Source organism: Lynx canadensis, chromosome F1 (assembly GCF_007474595.2).
Source record: "Lynx canadensis isolate LIC74 chromosome F1, mLynCan4.pri.v2, whole genome shotgun sequence".
Classification (NCBI taxonomy): domain Eukaryota; kingdom Metazoa; phylum Chordata; class Mammalia; order Carnivora; family Felidae; genus Lynx; species Lynx canadensis.
Genome location: NC_044319.2, coordinates 65,694,495 through 65,720,848, shown reverse-complemented (window position 1 = coordinate 65,720,848; position 26,354 = coordinate 65,694,495). Strand labels below are relative to the sequence as shown.

Sequence of the window (26,354 nt, the reverse complement as noted above, 5' to 3'; positions counted from 1 at the left end):
GGGGGTCCGGCAGGGAGAGGGCATACAGAGCATCCTCACATTCGTGGCTGCTGTGTCCCAGTCCCTGAGGACACGGAATCAGCCACAGTGAGCCGTTGCTCCTGGAGTTAATAGGGGGTTGGGATCATGGGAGCTTCTGCCTGCAACACTTGCCCACTGATGAATACACAGCCTTGTTCCCTGTGTGTTTTTTTTAAAGACACCTTATTTTACACACACACACACACACACACACACATCCAAATAATTTATTGTATGTTGAATTTCCCTATCCTGAAATACCAGCTCAGAGCTGTGACATTTCCAGGCCTGGCTACTTTGATCCCCAGTGTCTTTGGCTTTCAACTTCACAACTGTGCTACCCATGATGCCTTTAGAAACAGTTAGAAATCATCATCATCATCTCATGAATCCTCATATTGAGCTCTTTCCCCCTCTTTTCCGTGGCATCATCATAACATCCTAGATGTTCCTTTAACATTTTCTTAGGTGGCTCCACATAGACATCAAGAATTTCCTTTTCCTGGAATTACCGCATTGTTGATTCATTACCACTGAACTCAAAGGCACAGGACTCTGCATCGCGAGCCTGAGCAGGACCTACCTGCACAGGAGTTTTGTCAGTGAGGCTCATCTCACCTTCTTGTGCTTAGGAACACCAGTCAGTCCTGCAGCTCTGGGCTTCAGGGCCTTTTGAAACACTGAAATCACCAGGAAAGTGCATGTAAATGCAGAAAATGTGGCACCAAATAGACACTGAAAAGGACACGTGTTTACAGTGTGGGACTTACCATGGAAATGCAGAGCAGCAACTTGTTCAGCCTCACAGGACACATGCGATGGGTGACACATGTCAGAGCACTCTCCCTGCCATCATGAACAGCAGTGAGCTGGTGGATCTGGGGGTTACAAATCAATGTCACTAGGTGGGTCCATTAGCACAGACAGCCTCTGTGGATAATTGATTATTTCAATGGCAGTGCTAGTGGAGATGTCCATGGTTAGATTTCAGTTACTCTAGTTTTTTTTTAATTTTTCAATACATTTTACTTTTTTTTAATTAAAAAAAATTTTTATTTGATTTATTTTTTAAATTTACATCCAAGTTAGTTAGCACATGGTGCAATAATGATTTCAGGAGTAAATTCCTTAATGTTCCTTATCCACTTTGCCCATCCCCCCACCCACAACCCCCCCCCCCCATCAACCCTCTTTTTATTCTCTGTATTTAAGAGTCTCTTATGTTTTGTCCCCTTCCTTGTTTTTATATTATTTTTGTTTCCCTTCCCTTCAGTCCATCTGTTTTGTCTCTTAAAGTCCTCATATGAGTGAAGTCATATGGTATTTGTCTTTCTCTGACTAATTTCACTTAGCATAATATCCCCTAGTTCCATCCACGTAGTTGTGAATGGCAAGATTTCATTCTTTTTGATTGCTGAGTAATACTCCATTGTGTATATACACCACATCTTCTTTACTCATTCATCCATCAATGGACATTTGGCCTCTTTCCATACTTTGGCTGTTGTTGATAGCACTCCTGTAAACATTGTGGTGCATGTGCCCCTTTGAAACAGCCCACCTGTATCCCTTGGATAAATGCCTAGTAGTGTAATTGCTGGGTTGTAGGGCAGTTGTATTTTTAATTTTTTGCAGAACCTCCATACTGTTTTCCAGAGTGGCTGCACCAGCTTGCATTCCCACCAACAATGCAAAAGAGATCCTCTTTCTCTGCATCCTTGCCAAAATCTGTTGTTGCCTGAGTTGTTAATGTTAGCCATTCTGACTGGTGTGAGGTGGTAACTCACTGTGGTTTTGATTTGTATTTCCCTGATGATGAGTGATATCGAGCATATTTTCATGTGTCGGTTGGCCATCTGGATGTCTTCTTTGGAGAAGTGTCTATTCATGTCTATTGCCCATTTCTTCAATGGATTATTTGGTTTTGGGCGTTGAGTTTGATAAGTTCTTTGATTTTGGATCCTAACCATTTATCTGATATGTCATTTGCAAATATCTTCTCCCATTTCATCGGTTGCCTTTTAGTTTTGCTGATTGTTTCCTTTGCTGTGCAGAAGCTTTTTATTTTGATGAGCTCCCAAAAGTTCATTTTTGCTTTTGTTTCCCTTGCCTCCGGAGACGTGTTGAGTAAGAAGTTGCTGCAGCGGAGGTCAGAGAGGTTTTTGCCTGCTTTCTTCTCTAGCATTTTGATGGCTTCCTATTTTACATTTAGATGTTTCATCCATCTTGAGTTTATTTTTTTGTGTGGAGTAAGAAAGTGGTTCAGGTTCATTTTTCTGCATGTCACTATACAGTCTTCCCAGCACTTCAGCCTCTTGCTGAAGAGACTGTCTTTATTCCATTGAATATTCCTTCCTGCTTTGTCAAAGATTAATTGGCCATACGTTTGTGGGTCCATTTCTGGGTACTGGGTTCTGTTCCATTGATCTGAGTGTCTGTTCTTGTGTCAGTACCATACTGTCTTGATATTACAGCTTTATAATACAGCCTGAAGTCTGGGATTATGATGCCTCCTGCTTTGGTTTTCTTTTACAAGATTGCTTTGGCTATCAGGGGTCTTTTCTTGTTTCATGCAAATTTTAGAATTGTTTGTTCTAGCTCTGCGAAGAGTGCTGGTGTTATTTTGATAGGTATTGCATTGAATATGTAGATTGTTTTGGATAGTATTTACATTTTTATAATATTTGTTCTTCCTATCCAGGAGCATGGAATCTTTTCCAATTTTTTTTGTGTCTTCTTCAATTTCTTTCATAAGCTGTCTAAAGTTTTCAGTGCATAGATTTGTCACCTCTTTGGTTAGAGTCATTCCTAGGTATTTTATGGTTTCTGGTGCAATTGTAAATGGGATCGATTCCTTGATTTCTCTTTCTGTTGCTTCATTATTGGTGTATAAGAATGCAACCGATTTCTGTGCATTGATTTGATATATTGCCACTTTGCTAAATTCATGGATCAGTTCTAGCAGTTTTTTGGTGGAATCTTTTGGGTTTTCCATATAGAGTATAGTATTATGTCATCTGTGGAGAGTGAAAGTTTGACTTCCTCCTGGCTGATTTTGATGCCTTTTATTTCCTTGTGTTGTCTGATTGCTGAGGCTAAGACTTCCAATACCATGCTGAATACCAGTGGCGAGAGTGAACATCCCTGCCTTGTTCCTGACCTTAGGGGGAAAGCTCTCAGTTTTTCCCCATTGAGGATGATATATGGGTCTTTCATATATGGCTTTTACGATCTCGAGGTATGATCCTTCTATCCCTACTTTCTTAAGAGTTTTTATCAAGAAAGGATGCTGTATTTTGTCCAATGCTTTCTCTGCATCTATTGAGAGGATTATGTAGTTCTTGTTCTTCTTTTTACTGATGTGATAAACCACATTGATTATTTTGTGGATATTGAACCAGCCCTGCATCCCAGGTATAAATCCCACTTGGTCGTGGTGAATAATTTTTTTAATGTATTGTTGGATCCCGTTGGCTAATATCTTGCTGAGGATTTTTGTATCCATGTTCATCGGGGAAATTGGTGTATATTTCTCCTTTTTTGTGGGGTCTCTGTCTGGTTTTGGAATTAAGGTAATGCTGGCTTCATAGAAAGAGTTTGGAAGTTTTCCTTACATTTCTATTTTTTGCAACAGCTTCAAGAGCATAGGTGTTAACTCTTCCTTAAATGTTTGGTAGAATTCCCCTGGAAAGCCATCTGGCCCTGGACTCTTGTTTTTTTGGCAGATTTTGGATTACTAATTTGATTTCCTTACTGGTTATGGGTCTGTTCAAATTTTCTATTTCTTCCTATTTCAGTTTTGGTAGTTTATATATTTCTAGGAATTTGTCTATTTCTTCCAGATTGCCCATTTTATTGGCATATAGTTGCTCAAAATATTCTCTTATTACTGTTTTAATTTCTGCTGTGTTGGTTGTGATCTCTCCTCTTTCATTCTTGATTTTATTTATTTGGGTCCTTTCCTTTTTCTTTTTGATCAAACTGGTCAGTGGTTTATCAATTCTGTTAATTCTTTCAAAGAACCAGCTTCTGGTTTCATTGATCTCTTCTACTGTTTTGTTGTTGTTCCTGTTGTGTTGTTTTGTTTTTGTTTTTTGTGTTTTTTTTGTTTGTTTTTTGGTTTTGATAGTGTTGATTTCTGCTCTAATCGTTATTATTTCCTGTCTTCTGCTGGTTTTGGGTTTTATTTGCTGTTCTTTTTCCAGCTCTTAAAGGTGTAAGGTTAGATTGTGTATCTGAGACCTTTCTTCCTTCTTTATGAAGGCCTGGATTGCTATATACTTCCATCTTATGGCAGACTTTGCTGTGTCCTAGAGGTTTTGGGCTATGGTGTTATCATTTTCATTGGCTTCTATGTACTTTTTAATTTCCTCTTTAACTTCTTGGTTAGCCTATTCATTCTTCAGTAGAATGTTCTTTAGTCTCCAAGTATTTGCTATCTTTCCAAATGTTTTCTTATGGTTGATTTTGAGTTTCATAGTGTTGTGCTCTGAAAATATGCATGGTATAATCTTGATCTCTTTGTACTTGTTGAGGGCTGATTTGTGTCCCAGTATGTGATCTACTCTGGAGAATGTTCCATGTGCACTGGAGAAGAATGCATATTCTGCTGCTTTAGGATGAAATGTTCTGAATATATCTGTTATGTCCATCTGGTCCAGTGTGTCATTCAAAGCCATTGTTTCCTTGTTGATTTTCTGTTTAGATGATCTGTCCATTGCTTTAAGTGGGGTGTTGAAGTCCCCTACTTTTATGGTATTATTATCAATGAGTTTCTTTATATTTATAATTAATTGATTTATATATTTGGGGGCAAACTCATTTGGTACATAAATGTTTACAATTGTTAGGTCTTCCTGGAGGATAGTCCCCTTAATTATGATATAATGCCCTTCTTCATCTCTTGTTACAGTCTTTATTTTGAAGTCTAGATTGTCTGATATAAGTATGGCTACTCTTGCTTTCTTTTGACAATCATTAGCAGGATAGATGGTTCTCCATTCCCTTACTTTCAATCTGAAGGTGTCTTTAGGTCTAAAGTGGGTCTCTTGTAAACAGCGTATAGATGGATCATGTTTTCTTATCCATTCTGTTACTCTATGTTTTTTTATTGGAGCATTTAGTCCAATGACGTTTAGAGCAAGTACTGAAAGATATGAGTTTATTGCCATTATGTTTCTTCTTGTAGAGTTCGAGTTTCTGGTGGTGTTTTCTGTCCCTTCTAGTCTTTGTTGCTTTTGGTCTTTTATTCCCCCTGTCTTTCCTCCTCTCAGAGAGTCCCCCTTAAAATATCTTGTAAGGCTGGTTTAGTGGTCACAAACTCCTTTAATTTTTGCTTGGGAAACTTTTAATCTCTCCTTCTATTTTGAATGACAGCCTTTCTGGATAAAGAATTCTTGGCTGCATATTTTTCTGATTTGGCACATTGAATATATCCTGCCACTCCTTTCTGGCCTGCCAAGTTTCTGTGGATAGGTCTGCTGCAAACCTGATCTGTCTTACCTTGTAGGTTAAGGACCTTTTTCCCTTGCTGCTTTCATGATTCTTTCCTTGCTTGAGTATTTTGTGAATTTGACTATGATGTTCTTTGTTGATGGTTGGTTTTTGTTGAATCTAATGGGGGTCCTCTGTGCTTCCTGGATTTTGATGTCTGTGTCTTTCCCCAGGTTAGGAAAGTTTTCCACTCTTATTTGCTCACATAACCCTTCTGACCCCTTTTCCCTCTCTTCATCTTCTGGGACCCCTATGATTCTATTGCTCCTTTTAATGAGTCACTGATTTCTTTAATTATTAAATCATGCTCCTTTGTCTTAGTCTCCCTCTTTTTTTGTCTTCATTATTCTCCACAAGTTTGTCCTCTATATCACTGATTCTCTGTTCTGCCTCATCCATCCTTGCATCTGTGGCATCCATTTGAGATTGCAGCTCAGTTATAGCATTTTTATTTCATTCTGACTAGTTTTTACTTCTTTTATCTCCACAGTGAGGGATTCTAATTTATTTTTAGCCCCAGCTAGTATTCTTATTATTGTGATTCTAAATTCAGGTTCAGACATCTTGCTTGTATCTGTGTTGATTAAGTCCCTGGCTGTCACTTCTTCCTGTTCTTTCTTTTGGAGTGAATTCCTTTGTTTCATCATTTTGAAGGGAGGAAAGGAATTGATAAGGTAAAAAAAATTAAAATTAAAAAATTAAAAACAACATACACACAAATCAAATAAATGATGCTAGATTCTAGGTGTGTTTTGGTCTGGTTAATGAAACTAGTTTGATAGATTAGAGAAAAAAGGGAAAAAAAGGAAAACCTTTGAAAATTTGAGAAAATGAATACAATGAAACAGAATAACATGAAATGATGGAAGTAAGATGGAATATAAAAATTTTACAAAAAAGTAAAAAATATAGTAGAAAAAATAAAGAAAAATATTTTTAATAAAAATTGAAAATAAAAATAGATTTTTCTCTTTCTGTATTCAAGAAAAAGAAAAGAAATGAAAAAGAATACAAAAGAAAGAAAATTGAATAAATGGACCAGTGAACAGACTGAAATATGATTGAAATTACATCGGTTTCCCCTAGAAGTCAAACTATGAAACACTTTTTAGTCCATACACTAAGCAAGCAGAGAGGTTTCTGGTGTTCCTGAAGAGCAACATTGGCCCACTTGGGTGGGGCCTAGTGTATCAGCTGTGTTTTTCACTAGATGGCACTGCTTAGCTTACTGGGGTGGATTGTTGTGGTGCTTGTAGGTGTGTATGTGCATGCGCAGAAGGGGTGAAAATGGAGTCACCCAGCTACCCAGTGCTCTCCCCTACTAGCAATCTTGCTCCTGTCCTTTGTCTCTGGTTTCCATCCACTCCCTGCTTTTACACTGTCTGTGACCAAGCCATTAGTTTACCAGGTGGCACTTCTCTCCTGAGTTTTATCTCAGATGTGGCTGTTTCCCCACCCCTCACTTCTGAGGGACTGCAGCTTTGACCCATTCAGATCGTCTGCAGGAGGGTCTCACCAAGCAATGGCTGGGTGCCGGCCATGCCCAGGAACATTTGTGGGATGGTGCTGCTGTTGATGCCCAGAGACTACAGCTGGGCGCCAGCCCACCCCAGAAAAAGTTCACGTGATTGTACAGCAGCAGCATTTCAGAGATTATGGAAAATCACAACGCACATCTGGCACCAGGCTTCACCCTTAATGACCTTGTTCCAGCACCAGTGAATGTGGTTGTTCTCTGGGGTCTGCTGGGACTGGGTGGCCACACAACCTCTACCAAATGTCCTTTCAGCAGTGGAACCACTTCTCCCCATGTGGCCCAAGAACCTTCCAGGCCCCACTCTGCTCCTGGAGATTTGCCCTTCCCACCAGAGCACTGCCAGGTATTGAGCTGAAGAGTTTCAGACTCTGAGATCTCCCTGTTTATAGAGTGTTAATGGAATTTAAACCCTCTCCTTTCTCCTTTCTCCCTTTTTAGTTCAGTCCCTGCGACTGTTTCCACTTTTCCACTTTCCTTCCAGCTGCTTTTGGTGGGGCGCTTTTCCCGAACTCTCCCTCCATCTCCGTCTTCTCTCCTCAAGCAAAAATAGCTCCCTGCCCTCCACGGCTTTTCTCTCCCCCAGTTCACCTCTCCGCGCTGTGAACCTGATGAGTTCTGTGGTGCAGGGTGCAGATTGTTGCGTTGATCCTCAAATCAGTTTTCTAGGTGTGCAGGATGGTTTAGTGTTGATCTGGCTGTATTTCATGGATGTGAGATGCAAAAAAACTTCCATGGTGTTCTGCCATCTTGGCTCCTCCTCCAGTTGGTTCTTTGCAGCATTCTATGATCAGTAGATTTGGTATGTGAGACAAATTTGTGCTGGTCTTCCGGGATTGGACCGGTTTTGCTGATTCTCTGGAGGACTTGCCCTAGTGGAGATGTACCTGCAGGGTGCAGTGGAGGGGGCTTGGTGTAAGAGGCTCCAACCTCCACTTGATGGTGCTATTTTGCTCACTGAGGTCAATCATGCTGGGGGAGGGTGGGAACGGCATTACCCTGCTCTCTCGTCCCCAGAAAGGGAAGCTCAAGCCTGCCGCTCCCCGGCAAGCCCGCACAGAAGAGCAAATAATCACCCATCTTGGGTCACGAGCTTCTTCCAGATCCCTGCCTTCTCTCTGCTTGCATCCAAGCTGTCTGCCTGCCAGGTGGCTCAGTACTCCTAGGTTTTATCTCAGATGAAGAGCTGTTTCAAAACTCCAAATTTTAAAGATCCACATGGTTCAGATTCATTCTAACCCTCTGGGAGAGTGTTTTGCTGCTTTTTTGCTGCTTGACAGTTCATCGCAGATATCAGTTGCCTGACAATGCAAGGTTTTGGAGTATATGGTAATGCTCAGCCAAAACCTGGCACCAAGGCTTGCTACCCTAAGCTGCCATCTCTATTTTATGCCAGTGAATAGAGCAGCACATTGGCATCTTCCAGGTCTTTTGTCCCCTACAGGCCATGCCACCTCTCCCAAATGAACTCCAAGCAGGGGAACAGTTTCTCCCCATGTGACCCAGGGGATCCTCAGACCATGCTGCCAGCTTCTGGGTCTCTACCTTTATTCCCCACCAGAGCACACTTAAGCCCACCAAACAGGACACTGGTGATTGTTCTGACCTCCAAAACTTCAGTCTTTGTGTTTCATTGCTTATAAATAATGTGGTAGTCAGTCTGTCTTCTTTTTCCACAGTGGTTTTGGTGAAAATTTCTTAATGTAAAATACCCTTTGTGTGCATCCACCCTTTCTCTCCCTCCAACTGTCTCTCTCTCTCTCTCTCTCCCTCCTCTTTGCTCTGTGATCAGGGCTCCCTCCCCTTTGCAGTGTCCACAGTTCTTTTCTCCCCCAAATCTCCTACCTACCACATTGTGGCTGTTTTTGAGCTATTGTTCAGTTTTGCTCTCTCAGTACCCAGATCATTTCTTGTGTACTCAAAATGTTTTGATATTCATCTACCTATGTTTGAGCAATGAGGCAAAGTTTCCCCTAGTACTCTGCCAACTTAACTCCCACCTGATAGGGAATTTAAAGTAAGGAAACCATAAGGAAACCATCTGATTTGAGTAAATAATGGAGGGCATCAGTGAGACCCTCAATAAAGGGAGAGAAGATAAAAAAAAGAAAGAATCAGAGAGGAAAAACTCAAGAGATGAAATTAAAAATACATGGATGGAATGAAGAGTAGACCATATGAAGCAGAAGAATGGATCAGCAACCTGGAGGATAAGGTAAATGGAAAGCAATCAAGCTGAGCAGGGGAGAGAAAAGATAATACAGAATGAAAATAGATTTATGGAACTCAGAGGCCCAGGCAAGCATAGTAGCATTTGCATTATCAGGATCATAGAAGGAGAAAAGACAGCAAAGGGTCAAAACATTTATTTGAAGAACGAATAGCTGGAGAATTCCCAAATCTGTTGAAGGAAACAGAAATCAAGAATCAGACAGCACAGACAGAACCTTACAAAATTACTATGTCCACACCAAAAGACATAGTAATGAAAATGACAAAGAATCATGATAAGGGAGAATTTTAAAACCAGCAAGAGAAAAGAAGACAGTTGCATACAAAGGAAATCCATAAAGCTATCAGCTGATCTTTCATCAGAAACTTTGCAGACCAGAAGGGAGTGCCATGATATCTTCAAAGTGCAGAAAGAAAAAGACCTCTAAACAAGAATGCTGTACCCAGCAATTGAATTGAAGGAGAATTAATGAGTTTCCCAGACAAACAAAAGTTATGGGAATTCATGACCACTAACCCACAATACAAGAAATACTGAAAGGAACTGTGAGTAGTAAGGAAAGGAAAGATCAAAAGGAAAGGAAGCACAAAAGTAGTAAAAATAAGGATATACATAAAAATGAGTCAAAGGACTCACAAAATAAAGGAAGTAAAATATGACACCATATCCCTAAAATGTGGGGAGAGAGAATAGAGAAAGATTTCAAAGTTAAGTGACCAATAAGTTAATATTGACTGCTATATACAGAAGATGATATATATAACCTAAATGATAACTACAAATCAAAAATTAATAGTAGGTACTCAAAAAATAAAGAGAAAACAATCCAAGTATATTACTAAAGAACACAACTAATCACAAAAAAAGAGACCAAGAGGAGAAAGGACCAGAAAATACCTAAACAACAATGAAACAAGTAACAAAATGGGAGTAAGCATATGCCTAACAATAAATACATTGAATATAAGTAGATTAAATGCTGTAATCAAAAGACATAGTGTGATGAGATGGATGAAAAAACAAGTCATATCTCTATACTGACTACAAAAGACTCATTTCAGACCTAAATACACATGTAGATTGAAAAGGAAGGGATGGAGAAACATTTATCCAGCAAATGAATGTGAAATGGAAGCCAAAATAGTGTTTAAAGGAAAAACTGTACCAAGAGACAAAGATGAACACTATGTACTAACAAATTGAATAATGGAACAAGAAATACAGCAGTTGTGAATATTTCTGCCCCCTACATGAAAGCACCCAAATACATAAAGCAATAGCAAACACAAAGAGAAAAGGAACTAGGAACAATGGCTTTGAATGATACATCAAATCTGATAGATCTAAATGATATATTCAGAACATTCCATCCTAAAACAGCAGAATACATATTCCCTTCAAGTGCACATGAAACATCCTCCAGAACAGACCATATATTACACAATGAAACAAGTCTCAATAAATTCAAGAAGATGAAAATCATACCGAGCATCTTGTTCTGACAGCAACACTATGAAATTAGAAATTAACCACAAGAAAAAAAAATCTGGAAAAAGCATAAAATACATGAAGTGTAAATAACATGGCACTAAGCAATTAATGGATCAGCCCAAGAAATCACAGAGGAAATAAAATTTCATGGAGACAAATGAAAATGAAAACACAATAGTCCAAAATTTCTGGGATATAGCAAAGGCTGTTTTAAGAGGAAGGTTTATAGCAATACAGGCCTACCTAAAGTAGCAAGAAAAATCTCTAGAAACAACCTAACCTTACAACTAAAGGAGCTCGAAAAAGAAGAAGAAATAAAACCCTTAAGCAGCAGAAGAAAGGAAAGAATAAAGATTAGAACAATTTAAATTATATAGAAAATTTTTTAAAAGGACACAAAAGAACAGATCAATGAAACTAGGAGGTGGTTCTTTCAATAGAACAACACAATTGATAAACATTTTGCCAGGTACATAAAAAAGGAGGGAGTAATAGAGTGAACTCAAACAAAATCAGAAATTAAAGAGGAAAATAACAACTGACACAACAGAAATAAAAAGGGTTTTAAGAGACTATTATGAAAAATTATACACCATCAAATTGGACAGCCTACAAGAAATGGATAGATTCCTAACAACACATAATCTCCCATAAACGAAGTCAGATGAAATAGAAACTTGGAGCAGACCATTTATCAGCAAGGAAATTGAATCAGTGAGGAAAAAATTCCTAACAAACAAAAGTCCAGGACCAGAAACCTTCACAGGAGAATTCTACCAGATATTTAAAGAAGAAATAATACCTATTCTTCTCAAACTATTCCACAATATTGGGTGGAAAGCAGAGCTTCAAAATCATTTTATGAAGCCAGAATTATCCTGATACCAAAAGCAGATAAAAACACTATAAAAGAGAGAACTTCAGATGAATAAAGATACAAAAATCCACAACATCATAGTAACATATTGAATCCAACAATACATTAAAAATTTCATTTGTAATGATCATGTGGAATTTATTCCTAAGATTCGGTATCATTCAATATTTACAAATCAATCAGTATTATATATGACATAACAAGAGACAGGATAAAAACTGTATGATCATTTCAATAGGTGCAGAAAATTTGTTTGACACAGTACAACATCCATTGATGATAAAGTCCCTCAACAAAATAGAGTTAGATATAACACAGCTTGACACAATAAAGGTCATATATAAAAAACCCACAGCAAACATCATACTTAATAGTGGAAAATTGAGACCATTTCCCTTCATTTCAGGAAGAAGGCAAGGATATCCTCTATCACCATTTTTATTCAACACAGTTCTGGAAGTCTCAGCCACAGAAATCAGACAAGAAAAAGTACATCCAGATTTACCAAGAAGAATAAAAACATTCAGTATTTGCAGATGACACAATACTATATATAAAAATCCTGAAGATCCCTCCAAAACTACCAGAGAAAATAAATGAATTCAGTATGGTCACAGTATACAGATTCAATTTAGAAAAATCCCTTGCATTTATATACACTAATAATGAGGCAGCAGAAAGAGAAATTAAGAAAACCATCCATTTATAGTTGCACCAAAAATAATAACATATCTAGGCATACACTTGACCAAAGAGGCGAAAGACCTGTGCTCTGAAAACTATAACACACTGATGAAAACATTTGAATGAGACACAAAGAAATGGAAAGGCATTCCATGCACATGGACTGGAAGAACAAATATGTGAACATGTGTATACTACTCAAAGCAATCTATAGATTTAGTGCAATACCGCTCTAAATCCCAATAGAATTTTTCACAGAACTAAAGCCAACAATGTAAAATTTGTATGCAACCACAAAAGACTCCAAATGGCCGAAGAAATCTGGAAAAAGAAAAACAAAGCTGGAGGTATCACAATTCCATATTTCAAGTTATACAACAAAGCTATGGTAATCAAAACAGTATGGTATTGGCACAAAAGTAGACACATAGATGAATGGAAGAGAGTAGAGAGCCCAGAAATAAATCAATGATCTTATGGTCAATTAATCTTTGACAAAGGAGGCAAGAATTTGCAATAGGAAAAAGAAAGTCTCTTCAACAAACGGTGTTGGGAAAACTGGACAGCTACATGTAAAAGATAGAAACTAGACCACTTTCTTACACCATACATGAAAATAAACTTAAACTAGCTTAAGGACCTAAATGTGAGACCTGAAATCATATACATCGTAGAAAAGAGCATGCCCAGTAATGTCTCTGACATCAGCCACAGCAACGTTTTTCTAGATATGTCTCCTGAGGCAAGGGAAACAAAAGGGAAAGATAAGCTGTTGAGACTGCATCAAGATAAAAAGCTTCTGCACAGTGAAGGAAACAATTAACAAAACTAAAAGGCAGCCTATGGAATGGGAGAAGATATTACCAAATAACATATCTGATAAAGGATTAGTATCCAAAATATGTAAAGAACTTGTACAACAAAACACCAAAAAGACAAATCATCCAATTAAAAAATGGGCAGAAGACATGAATAGACATTTCTCCCAAGAGGACATCCAGATGGCCAACAGACTCCTGAAAAGATGCTCAACATCACTAATTGTCAGGGAAATGCAAAGCAAAACCACAAGAAATCACCTCACACCAGTCAGAGTGGCTAAATTTATTTATTTATTTATTTATTTATTTATTAAAATTTTTATTTTTTCAATATATGAAGTTTATTGTCAAATTGGTTTCCATACAACACCCAGTGCTCATCCCAAAAGGTGCCCTCCTCAATACCCATCACCCACCCTCCCCTTCCTCCCACCCCCCATCAACCCTCAGTTTGTTCTCAGTTTTTAAGAGTCTCTTATGCTTTGGCTCTCTTCCACTCTAACCTCTTTTTTTTTTTTTTCCTTCCCCTCCCCCATGGGTTTCTGTTAAGTTTCTCAGGATCCACATAAGAGTGAAACCATATGGTATCTGTCTTTCTCTGTATGGCTTATCTCACTTAGCATCATACTCTCCAGTTCCATCCACGTTGCTATAAAGGGCCATATTTCATTCTTTCTCATTGCCACGTAGTACTCCATTGTGTATATAAACCACAATTTCTTTATCCATTCATCAGTTGGTGGACATTTAGGCTCTTTCCATAATTTGGTTATTGTTGAGAGTGCTGCTATAAACATTGGGGTACAAGTGCCCCTGTGCATCAGTACTCCTATATCCCTTGGGTAAATTCCTAGCAGTGCTATTGCTGGGTCATAGGGTAGGTCTATTTTTAATTTTCTGAGGAACCTCCACACTGTTTTCCAGAGTGGCTGCACCAATTTGCATTCCCACCAACAGTGCAAGAGGGTTCCCGTTTCTCCACATCCTCTCCAGCATCTATAGTCTCCTGATTCAGAGTGGCTAAATTTAAACACAGAAGAAACAAGTGTTGGGGAAGATGTGGAGAAAAAGGAAGTTGCACCCTGCTGGTGGGAGTGCAAATTGGTACAGCCACTAAGGAAAACAGTATTGAGGTTCCTCAAAAAACTAAAAGCAGAATTACCATATGATCCATTAATTCTACTACTGTATATGTACCCAAATAATACAAAAACAGCAATTTGAAAACATACACGCACCCTTATGTTTATTGCAGCATTACTTACAATAGCCAAGATATGGAAGCAGCCCTAGTGTCTGTGGATAGATGAATGGACAAATATGATGTGGTATACGCATACAGTGGAATATCACTAGCTGTAACAAGGAGCGAAATCTTTACATTCGCAACCGCATGGATGGATCTAGAAAATATGATGGTAAGTGAAAGAAGTCAGTAAGAGAAAGACAAATAGCATATGATTCCACTTATACGTGGAATTTAAGAAACGAGAAACAAATAACGAAAAAGAGATAAGAACAAAAAGAACTGGACCCTGAACTATAGAGAACACACTGCTGGTTACCAAGGAGGATGTGGTGGCAGGTGGGTGAAGTAGGTGAAGCAGATTAGGATTACCCTTATATTGATGAGCACTGAGTAAGGTGTAGAGGTGCTGAATCACTCTATTGTACACCTAAAACTAATATAACACTGTATGTTAACTATACTGGAATTAAAAAAACAACAACAACCAAACAGAAGACCACTAACACTAATCAGCTGGGTTGGGGGTGAGACACGAAGGAAGTTCTTGGGCAGTGTCCCAAGGACTGGAGAGACAGGGTGACAGCAGACTGCAGGGCTGGGTGCTGGGGAACTGTGTGTTTTCATGGGTTACTGTCTGGATGACGAGAAAAGGCACGAGTGGTAGGGTCTCTTTTCCATGCCATGCAAGACTTGCTCCCCAGCACTTGAATTAGCGCCTCAGGGAGCAGGATGGAGGCAGGTGACAGGGAGAAGCTGGAAGCCGAGAGGAGGGTCAGACCCGGAGGGGAAGTGAAAGTCTGAGTAGGTGTCCAGGGTTGAGGGCGGAGACTCAGGGAAGGTGTGTGTGTTGAGAAGGAAGTCAGAAGAGAGGGGCTGCGTGTGGGGAGGTTTGTGAGAACAGACGCCAAAGACCCACTTTCCGAGAGAAAGAAAGAACATCTGCACATAAGATGCTGTTGTTGCAACTGGTCTTGCTCACGGTTCTTGTCCCAGGTGGTGACAGTGATGACGGTGAGGGCTCTGGGCCTGCCCTGTGGGGGCACGTGTGTGTGCGCGTGTCTGTGTGTGTGCTTGTATGTGTGCGCACACACATGTGTGCATTGGTGTGCATGTGCTTGTGTTCTGTATGTGTAAATATATGTGACTATGTGTGGATAGTGCCTGTGTGCGTCTCTCTGTGTTTGCACGTGTGCACACGTGTGTGTCTGTACATCTGTGTTTCTGTATGCGTGTGTGCGTAATTCTGAGTATTTGTGTGTGTACACATACGTGCATTTGTGTCTGTGCATATGGGCATGCAGGGTGTGGGTTCCCCAGCACATACCTGGGGAGTGTGGGATGTCAGCCTAGTTCCTTCCTGAGCATCCTTGACCCCAGGGCCTTGTACTCTTCTGGACCATGGGTATGAAGCTCTGGGCTCTGGGGCAGCACATGTCTCGAGAGGGAACTATGGCTCCCTTTCCTCCAGATTTTGGTGCCCCTCCCTGAGACCTTTTTCTGCATTCTCTCTCCTTCCCAATGCCCTCCTCTTCCTCAGTCTATCTGTTCTTCTTGTACAGACTTCCAGGAGCCAATCACTTTTCGAAGCATCATGACAGCATCCTTTTACAACCATTCGTGGACACAAAATCTGGGCTCTGCTTGGCTGGATGGGCTGCAGACTCATGGCTGGGACAGCAAGAAAGGCATTTTCATGTACAAGCGGCCTTGGTCCAAGGGCAACTTCAGCGAGAAGGAGCTGAGGGAAGAGGAAAGGACATTACAGACATTCTCCATGATTTTTCCTTTGATATTTCAGAACCATGTTCGTCAATGGCAACTTGAATGTGAGTTTGGATCCATCAGGGCAGATGGGATGGAGGTGGCAGGCATGTGCATCTCCTTGAGCTCCTTCTTCCTCTAGGAAGGAGCGTCCCCTGGCTTCTGAACTTCATATCTCTCCCCATCGTAAAACTGAATTCCACATGTGTTTAGGCGGCAGAATCTAGACCCCGGTTCTTGAAAACCTTCATGTCTTCTGCTACTTCCCATCCTCTCATTGACTACAGGCTGTGCTGTCATGTCTCTATTGGTATCTCCCATGACCACCCCATTTCCTGGCCTCCAGCCAGGTACCCACCTCTCCCTCACTCTGTGACTCATCCTTGAAATGTGCTTTTCACCCAATCCAGATCGCTCAGTGAATCTATGTGTTTCCTGTACCCACTGCTCTCCCCTCACCCTAGATGATTTTATCCCAGCTCTCCATTGGAGACCTTCCCTGTTCTCTGCCACACCCTTCCAGTATCTTCTCCCACATTCGTGCTTTCCTCATTCACCTCTTCCTCTGCCTCCAGTGACCACCTATTTTCTGAGCCTCCACCTAAACCAAACTTTGCTCCGTTCTTTCCAATACACTCAATATCTCCCTCTGCTTTCTTTGCCTTTCACTTATATTCACCTCATTTCATTTCTTTCTCTCCCCCTTTCCTATAACACACAGCCTCTGTTTCCAGATCCCTTTCAGGTACAGGTGGCAAAAGGCTGTGGACTACATGTTGGGGAGCCATCAGTAGGCTTCATGAAGATTGCATATGAAGGATCAGATCTCGTGAGCTTCCAGAACACGTCATGGTGGCCATCTCCGAAAGGAGGAAGGAGGGCTCAGCAGGTCTCCAAACTATTCAGTCAGTACCATGTGGTCAACTTAAGAATACGAGCACATATTATTGACATCTGCCCCCGTTTCCTCTTGGGTCTTCTAGACGCAGGGAAGGCAGATCTCCAGCGGCAAGGTCAGTCCTGCTCCCTCCCTCCAAGCATTCTCTATTTTGCACTCATAAATTTGCAACATTTCCTCAAATTCAGAGTGAAAAGGGGCCAAGAGGGAGAGGGGTGATGTTGACAGGTTTCTAGAGGTGGAAAGACGTGTGTATCTAAAGCGATGTGAAGATTTACCTTCTCAGTCTGAGAATACCTGTCCTGTCTCTGCAGTGAGGCCAGAGGCCTGGCTGTCCACTGGCCCAAGTCCGGGGCCTGGCCATCTGCTCCTCGTGTGCCACGTCTCTGGCTTCTACCCAAAGCCAGTGTGGGTGACGTGGATGCGGGGTGAGCAGGAGCACCAGGGCACCCGACGAGGCGAGGTCTTGCCCCATGCTGACGGGACATGGTATCTTCAGACGTCCTTGGACGTGGAAGCCAGAGAGGCAGCTGGCCTGTCTTGCCGAGTGAGACACAGCAGTCTAGAAGGCCAGGATATGGTCTTCTACTGGGGTGAGAAAGGGCGGGGTCCCCTCTGGGAAAGACGGTGGCAGGTCCTCAGAGCCAGAGAGCCTGAAGAGAAACTTGGGATTCTAGGATTCCAGACTAAAAAGTACATATATTTAGTAACCCAGGAAGTGGTGAGCTGTGTGTGAGGGTCCTGTAGATGTGGGAGGAAGCAGATATTGGGTGAACGGTCCATCTCTGAGCAGGGATAGGAAACGAGAAGGAGGAAGGGTGGTTGGTGAGGCAGAGGGTGATGGGAGCAAAAAGGACCAGGTAGGTGCAGGTCAGCCTGGGGTGGATGGGAATTGACACCCTCTGTGCACCAAACCCACAGAGCAACACCGCCCTGTGGACTTGCTCTTCCTGGTGGTAATCATGCCCCTGGTGCTACTGGCAGGTCTTGCCTTCTGGCTCTGGAAGCGCCGGTAAGTCTCTGGAGCCACCTTTCTGCACTTTCCGAAGTGTCTCCCCACTTTCCTGTCTGTCCTCAGCCCTCCTCGTCCCAGTGCCGTTCCCCCTGCATTCCTTACCTCCCCCTGCTGCAGAACGATTTCCAATCTGTTCCTCCCAGGAAATCACACAAGACACCTCAGTGTACTGGCCTCCCTTTGGAGTGAGATCCCGGCAGCCCAGGACCAGGACGTCCCTAAACCCAGCTCAGTGGTGATGGACCAGCAAGTCTCTATGTGACTGTTGTCTTTCCTTTCTGCTCAGTGATCAGTTGTCAAGATGAGTTAAGTGTAATTTAGGGGGATTTGTTGTTCTGACCTGACTCTGGGACTTAAATCTCAAAATTATCTCAGAGTATAATGAAGTCCCAGCAACGTCCATGCGTCACAGGCATCATACATCACTTCCTCCAGTGAGCCATCCCTTATTCATAACTGGAAGCAGTCTTTGCTTGGTGAGAATTAGCACCGCATTTTCCTGCACTTGGCAAATCTATTCCTGACCCCCAGCCCTTGTTGCCAACAGTTAGGGTCCTTTCCCTTCTAATTCTTAGGACTTTAGAGATGAGGTCCATGTCTTTTTAATATTTGTATCCTTGGCAATAAATACCTGTGTTGAATTTATGTCAGTTTCATAGGTTTGTCTTTTTTTTTTGCCTCCTGACAGGTTTGTAGTAGTTCAGATGTTTGCACACGTGGACATTTCTGGAAAATAACGTTGAGATAGAAGGGATGGAAAAGGTGAAAAATATTGGGAGAGGGAGAGCAAATCATGGCACTTCACCAAACTTCTCCCCTACATTGGACTATTTGCCTGCTTCTGTTGGGTCCAGCCCACCTGTCATGCTCTCATGGCCACCTTGTGGTTTTTGGTTGGTTGACTCCACCCTCGTGTGTAGCCCTGGGTTCTAATCAGCCTGACTTCCTCAGGAGAAAGCATCTTTGACAATGTGACAGGACAAAGGATGGACAGGTAACCTCCAGTTCATGACAATCATCAGACAGCTGCCACTTGTCCTTGCCCAGAGTGATAGTTCAGGGCCACGCACCTGCTCCAGGTGGCTCAGGTCACAGGGATTCTGATTCCTGTGGTCAATGGCAAAGAATGAGATGATCTTTCTTGTCCCAGATGATAAGGTCGGGGTATGAAGCGTAAACAACTGCAATCCATTTTTCAGCAGCAGAACAGCAAGCCTGAGGATGACACCTGCATTCAAGAAGGCAGAGAAATTGTACATGTGAAGTTTTCCAAGAGGTTGGGTCCAACGTGGTCTCACCACAAGAATGAGAAGAAGAGAAAAGAAAGAGAAAGGAGAGGACCCAGATGTGAGGTGGTTGGGTAGTGTGGTTGTGGGCATCACGTCACCCTGTACATCAATGTGTACTTCGTTTTATGTTTTTTTTGGAGAAAACAGAGTTTATTGCCCAGCAATTAAAAGTATTCAAATGTGGGATGAAAGCTACATAAAATGTTAATTTTCAAGGTTTGCTTGAATTCAGGTTTTCTTGACCAATTCTTCATTTTCCTTCAAAATGCTGCATGCCACTCGAGGCTCGGCAGCTCAGGACCTGAGCGTCACCTGCAGCTCCCTGCATGCCGTGTGCACTGGGCTCCCGACGTTCTTCAGGCCGTCCTCTCGGAGAAGCTGTTGGAAGGTCATCAGGAGGACCTTTGTTCATGTCACATCACAGGCTCTGCTGCACCTGCCAGAGCTGGCGAAGGCCCATGTGGCCCGTGGGGCCTCCCAGCCATCCTTCCTCAGGGGTTAGAAAACTGCACTCTGTACAAAGGTACAATTTTCATTTGTCATCATATTCCCGTGAAGCAGAAAACAGTAGCAACAACAAAACCAAAGCATCGCAAAAGTGAAGGCAGACGCACAGACCCACAGAAGGGACTGGAGCCCCAATAACCCTGGGATCCCCAGTTCCATCAGCTCATTCATTTCCTGTATGGTTTCAGCCCACAAAGGTGGATTTCTGTCCTTTGTGATTGGGTGCTCCCTCTGATGGACGTGGACGTGGCCCCTGGGGATGCTGGGATAAAGCTCTCTTCCTTGCGGTGTTCTTCCTCACTCTTCTCTTCCTTTTCTTCAATTCTTGAAAATATTCCTCTATTCTTTTTCTTGCCTGCTTGCCTTTTTCTTCACATGTCCTCACCTGTCCCACTCTTACCCTGTCTTATTGACACTGACATCTGGATCAATCCCTATCCTGGGTGTTTTCGTGGGTTTCTAACAAACCGCTGATCAGGAATCGAGTGCTGGTTCAGCTGCTGGAGAAGTGGTAAAAATTTTCTCCAGGGTTTTCCTAGAGATGGAAGGGTAAGCTGCACCAGCCTTCATGAACCAGGAGCTGTCGTGGCAATGGCATTAAATACTCAAAATGCAAGAAATTTTCCATGGATTTCTTCCCAACACATGTATTCATTCATTCATTCACTCATTCATACATACATTCTGTTATTCATTCATTCATTCATTCATTCATTCATGACTTGGTCAGCTTTTCCTATTTGTATGGTAAACATGTTCTCTAAGACTGGTTCTAGAATGTATGAGAGACAGCTGTGTGTACAGGTGTTTAAGACATAACGAATAATCTTGTCCTCCAAGCTTTTTTTTTTTGATATGTACATTTAATCATTCAGAGCAAACTTTAGAATTGGTAAATAAGAAAATTTAACCTCATAGATTTCAGCAATAATTGCTTTATTAAATGATCCATGAATCACACATCACCCCATGTGGCCCTCAGGTAGGCACTTAGAGAAGTTGTACAAATGGAAGGTTTTTACAGAGGGAGGGTGGGGCCGGGGAGATGGCAGCAAATGTGAAGGATTGTTCTAGGAATCAGGCCTCTTTCTTGGGGGAAGAGTAAGGGCTCTTATCATGCATATGACCTCATCTGTCTTTGGGGGCTGGAGAGAAACCAGGTGACAGACTCATTGCTCTGTGGAAAGAAAAATTTGCTGGTGATGACTGGGTAAGGCTACATTTCTGGGTGGTTGTAGTTTGTTCAACTGGGTATGAAGTCCCAGGGAGGGAACTCAGCTGATGACATCATTTTGGGTCTGCGATTTTCTTTTTCTAACAGGATGTGGCTCAAGGGCGTGTATCTTCATCGTCTTGAGCCCCCACCAGCAGGAGCTGCCCTTGGTTCCCTGCTGGCTGGTCTGCTTGGGACAGAGAGGGGGACGCTACCTCTGCTCTGGTCCAGTCCCATCCTCAGCCAGGTGCTTTGTGTTTCAGTTTGGACACTGGGCCTTCCGAGAGTTCCCCCTTTGCTCAGAAGATGGAGCCTCTTAGTCTGGGACAAGGTGTGTTCCTGTCCCTTCCCCCACTGCCCCTCCCCCTAGCTGCAGAGTGGCTCACTGTGCCCTGAGGTAGTGGGGCTCCCTGCCCTTCCCACACCCAGTGAAGGCTCCTTTCTGTGTGGGGGATGGTGGCCTTCCCGCCCTTCTCAGGAGGGAGCTGCTGTCAGACCCCAGGCTTGTACCACCAGAAAGCAGTTCTCTGGTCTGTGTCCTGGACTTCAGTTTGTCAGGACCCTGGGAGGCCAATGGGCAAAAGCCTAGAGATATATCAAATTTGCTAAGTCTGTGACTCTCAGGGCCTCCCAGTCCTCAATGAGCCTTCAGTCATTTGTTAACAATTGTAGCTGAATTATTCATTCTGGTTTATAAAGCCTCTGGCATCTGAATCCCTGATTTCCTTGGAGGAGTCTGTATTTCCCTAGATTTTGGGTTGACAACTTGCTCTCACCCTTCAACTTTGATGGATTCCAGAGAAGTGATTTGGACGATCCAGCTTTTCAAAATCTTATGTGTGGGAGTGAGCTCTTTCCAATTTTCTATGTTCCAGTCTGAACTTGCCAAAAATATTATCTTTCTCTCAACAGCCTGAGTTTATTTCAGTTTACTGGTCATCCAAGAAATAACAAGACAAATAGCCCAAACACATTATCCAGATGACATAAAGCACAAATACTTAAGGGCTTTTAAACACTTAAGAACACCACGGAAGTAGAAGGTCAGCATGTCCAGCACGGCCAACTCATGATAAGACAAGCATGGAACATTCTAGCAGGAATAGTAGGAAGGGAATCTGGATACATGATTCCAGAACACTCTATTAAGTCCACACACTATAAATTCCCATGATTTCTTGTTGTAGATTTGCCGTAGGACCCTCGGTGTGAACTTCATGGTTATTAGCATATGCTTGACTCCAAAAGATAACTGTGTAGATTCAGATTTCATCAAGTAGGATTACAACTAATACTTTTGGATACTAAAAACATTTTTATGCCAAAGAAATCCATAATCTTTAAGAATAATTTGATGCCTGAACTGAATTATTCAATCACTCAGAGTTAATCATTGAGCGCCTACCACTTGCCAAGCCCTGTTGGATTTGGGATCCGGTTCCAGGGGATTAGAAACACCTGAGCCAACAACTGAGTCAAGATTCTGAGAGGGCAAACACCTGTAAAGGTCACCACTTTAGTAAATATTGTTTCAGGCAGGTTTGTTAGAGTCTAGAGTCTGCACATTAAAAGAAAACTCAGCACACCAAAATGGTTAGTTCTTGGTTGACGTGATTTTCTTCCCAAGTAGACTAAAAACTCCTTGAATAGTGGTTGCAGTGTGAACACTGTATTGTCATGCATGTAGTGAGGTGCTTGGATCCAGGAAGCTGTTAAGCGACTATTTGGTGAGTGAATGTATATTAATGCAAGTCCGACTGAGGGGGTATTCTTCAGATGTTTCAATACCCTGTGGTCTCTCTGATGGCAACTGATTCTCCCCTAAAAATAATGGTGAACTGGTGGTTGTTGATACTGTTACACAGGCAATCATGGCGAAATTTGGAAAAGCAAATAGAGTAAGTGTTAAAAGAAACTCATGGACTCAAAATGGTGCCTTGGGCAGGCCAACTCCCCAAACCTTGTTTAACCTAACCTAAGTGCAGTCCAACCTCCCCCAGAAATGTAAGTCTTCCCCCGTCAGTGAGGAATTCTCTGTTCATCACAAGTGAGGTCCTCTCTCACATGAACCCTCTCCATCCCCCAAGAGAGGAAGTCATCTGCATGATTAGACCCCTTTCCTCAATTAAAAGAAGGTGACCTTCAAATTTATCTGGTTGATTTTGAATTTTAATGCAGACAGTGAGAAGGCATAGATGGGAATGGGTTGGGGTGGGGGTGAGACATGGACGGAAGCCCTTGTGGGGTGTCCCAAGGTCACGAGAAGGTGACAGCAGGGGCCGGGGCTGGGTGCTGGGGAGCCGTGTGTCTTCATGGGTTACTGTCTGGATGAGGAGAAAAGGCATGAGAGGTAGGGTCCCTTTTCCATGCCACACGAGACTTGTTCCCCAGCCTGAACAGGGCCTGAATCAGGGCCTCAGGGAGCACGACGGAGGCTGGTGACAGGGGGAAGCTGGAAGCCGAGAGGAGGGTCAGACCCGGAGGGGAAGTGAGAGTCTGAGTAGGTGTCCAGGGTTGAGGGCGGAGCCCATTTGCATTGTCGCGGAGACTCAGGGAAGGCGGGTGTGTTGAGAAGGAAGTCAGAAGAGAGGGGCTGTGTGTGGGGAGGTTTGTGAGAACAGACGCCAAAGACCCACTTTCCGAGAGAAAGAAAGAACATCTGCACATAAGATGCTGTTGTTGCAACTGGTGTTGCTCACAGTTTTTGTCCCAGGTGGTGACACTGACGACGGTGAGGATGTGGCCCTGCCTGGTCGGTGCAAGAGTGTTTGTCTACATTTGTGTGATGTGTGTCATGTGTGCACATATGTTGTTGTGTACATGTGTGCATGTGTGTATATGTGTGTGAGTATGTGTGTATAGGTGCCTGTGTGTGTACCTCTGTGTGTTTCTGCCGTGTGTGCATGTGTGTGGGTGGGTGTCTGTATGTCTGTGTTTGCGTCTGTGTCTATGTGCGTGCATATCACGTGTAACTCTGAGTGTGTGTGCATGTGTGTGCATTGGTGTCTGTGTGCGTGTGCACACATGGTGTGGGTTCCCCAGCACATCCCTGGGGAGTGAGGCATGTCCACCTGGTTCCTCCCTGAGCTTCCCTGACCCCAGGGCCTTGTGCTCTTCTGAATGGTGGGTGCCAAGCTCGGGGCTCTGGGGCAGCACGTGTCTCCAGAGGGAACTATGGCTCCCTGTCCTCCAGATTTCGGTGCCCCTCCCTGGCCCCTTTTGCTGATTCTCTCTCCTTCCCTCTGCCCTCCTCTTCCTCAGTCTGTCTGTTCTTCTGGCGCAGACTTCCAGGAGCCAATCACTTTTCGAATCATCCTGACCGCATCTTTTTACAACCGTGCCCGGGCACAAAATCAGGGTTCAGCTTGGCTGGGACAGCTGCAGACTCATGGCTGGGACAGCAAGACCGGAGCTTTCATTTTCCTGCGGCCTTGGTCCAGGGGCAACTTCAGCAATGAGAAGTTCATGGAACTGGAAAAGTTATTCTATTCATACTCCATTAGATTTCTTCAGGTATTTCAGGACCATGTCAGTCAATGGCAGCTTGAATGTGAGTTCAGGTCCCTCAGGGCAGGTGGGATGGAGGTGGTCGGTGTGTGTGTAACCTTGAGTTCCTTCTTCCTCCTGGGTAGACCCTCCACTGACTGCTGAACCTCTCGACTCCCCATTGTAAAACTGAATCACACCCCTCTGTTCACGGGGCAGAATCCAGATGCTGATTCTCGAAAAGCCTTATGTCTTCTGCTCCTTCCCCTCCTCTCGTTGACCTCAGGCTGTGCTCTGAGGCCTCCAGTAGTGTCTGCAGTGACCACCCCATTCCCTGGCCTGCAGCAAAACATCCTCCTCTCCCTCACTCTGTGACTGATCCTTGAAATGTGCTTTTCTCCCTGTTCAGTCCCCTCAATGACCTCTGTCTATGTGTTCCCTGTATCCACTTCTCTCTTCTCACCCTAGATGATTTTATCCAAGCTCTCCAGTGGAGGCCTTCCCTGTTCTCTGCCCACACCCTTCCAGTCACTCCTCCAACATTTGTTTCTTCCGCAGTCATTCACCTCCTCCTCTGCCTCCAGTGACCACCCCTTCCCCTCTCTCTGAGCCTTCACTCAAAGCACACTTTGCTTGATTCCTTCCAATACCCTCAACTTCTCCTTCTTCCGTCCATGGCTTCCACTCACCTCATGTCAACACTTTCCCTTCTCTATTCCTGTATCTCACAACCTCTCTTTCCAGATCCGTTTCAGGTCCAGCTGGAAGGAGGCTGTGAGCTGCACCTTGGAGAAGTATCAGTAGGATTTGTGCATATTGGATATCAAGGATCAGATCTCATGAACTTCCAGAACACGTCATGGTGGCCATCTCCAAAGGGAGGCAGAAGGACCGAAGAAGTCTGCACACTATTCAATCGGTTCTATGTGGCCAATGAAATTATACACACACTTTTCAGTGATACCTGCCCTCAGTTCCTCTTGGGTCTTCTTGATGCAGGAAAGGCATATCTCAAGCGACAAGGTCAGTCCTGCTCCCAACCTCCAAGCATTCTCTCTGTGCATTCATAAATTCGCACCATTTCTCAGCTTCAGGGTAAGAGGGGGCCAAGAGGGAGAGGGGATGATGCTGACAGGTTTCTAGAGGTGGAGCGATGTATGTATCTCAACTGACGTGAAGATCTTCCCTCTCAGTCTGAGAATTCCTGTCCTGTCTCTGCAGTGAGGCCAGAGGCCTGGCTGTCCACTGGCCCCAGTCCGGGACCTGGCCGTCTGCTCCTTGTGTGCCACGTCTCTGGCTTCTACCCAAAGCCAGTGTGGGTGACGTGGATGCGGGGTGACCAGGAGCAACAGGGCACCCGACGAGGTGACGTTTTGCCCCATGCTGACGGGACATGGTATCTTCAGACGTCCTTGGATGTGGAAGCCAGGGAGGCAGCCGGCCTCTCTTGCCGAGTGAGACACAGCAGTCTAGGAGGCCAGGATATTGTCCTCTACTGGGGTGAGAAAGGGCGGGTGCCCAGCTGGGAAAGGGTGGTCCTCCAGCAGTGCAGGAGAGATAGATACAAAGTTGGGATTCTAGGGACTCCAGATCATAAAGGACTAAAATTTAGTGACCTAAGAAATGGAGAGCTGGGTGTGAGGGTCCTGTAGATGTAGCAGGAAGCAGAGGGTTGGTTGAAGGGTCCATCTGTGAGCAGGGATGGGAGAGGAGAAAGAGGAAGTGTGGTTGGTGAGACAGAGGCTGACGGGAGCAAAAGGGACCAGGAAGGTGCAGGTCAAC

General features: G+C 43.3%; 2 protein-coding genes across 5 annotated transcripts in view; both read left to right on the top strand.

Moving 5' to 3' along the window:
* The window catches only part of LOC115505068 (T-cell surface glycoprotein CD1a-like), a 71,456-nt gene that overhangs the window by 44,284 nt on the left and 818 nt on the right, over window positions 1-26,354 (top strand). The window contains exons 1-4 of one of the 4 annotated variants that reach the window (XM_030302437.1): window positions 23,638-23,817; window positions 24,370-24,636; window positions 25,317-25,595; window positions 25,794-26,072. In XM_030302437.1, the coding sequence (XP_030158297.1) occupies window positions 23,757-23,817; window positions 24,370-24,636; window positions 25,317-25,595; window positions 25,794-26,072 (886 nt within the window). In that variant the 5' untranslated portion in view covers window positions 23,638-23,756. Of the gene's footprint in view, window positions 1-23,637; window positions 23,818-24,369; window positions 24,637-25,316; window positions 25,596-25,793; window positions 26,073-26,354 lie in introns of those variants that run through there. The other 3 variants (XM_030302438.1, XM_030302442.1, XM_030302443.1) reach the window with 3 other exon arrangements.
* Window positions 15,261-18,266, top strand: LOC116737837 (T-cell surface glycoprotein CD1a-like). The gene is made up of 6 exons (XM_032591726.1): window positions 15,261-15,414; window positions 15,963-16,229; window positions 16,899-17,177; window positions 17,377-17,655; window positions 17,984-18,074; window positions 18,221-18,266. The coding sequence occupies exons 1-6, from the start codon at window positions 15,354-15,356 to the stop codon at window positions 18,264-18,266; spliced, it is 1,023 nt and encodes a 340-aa protein (XP_032447617.1). The 5' UTR covers window positions 15,261-15,353.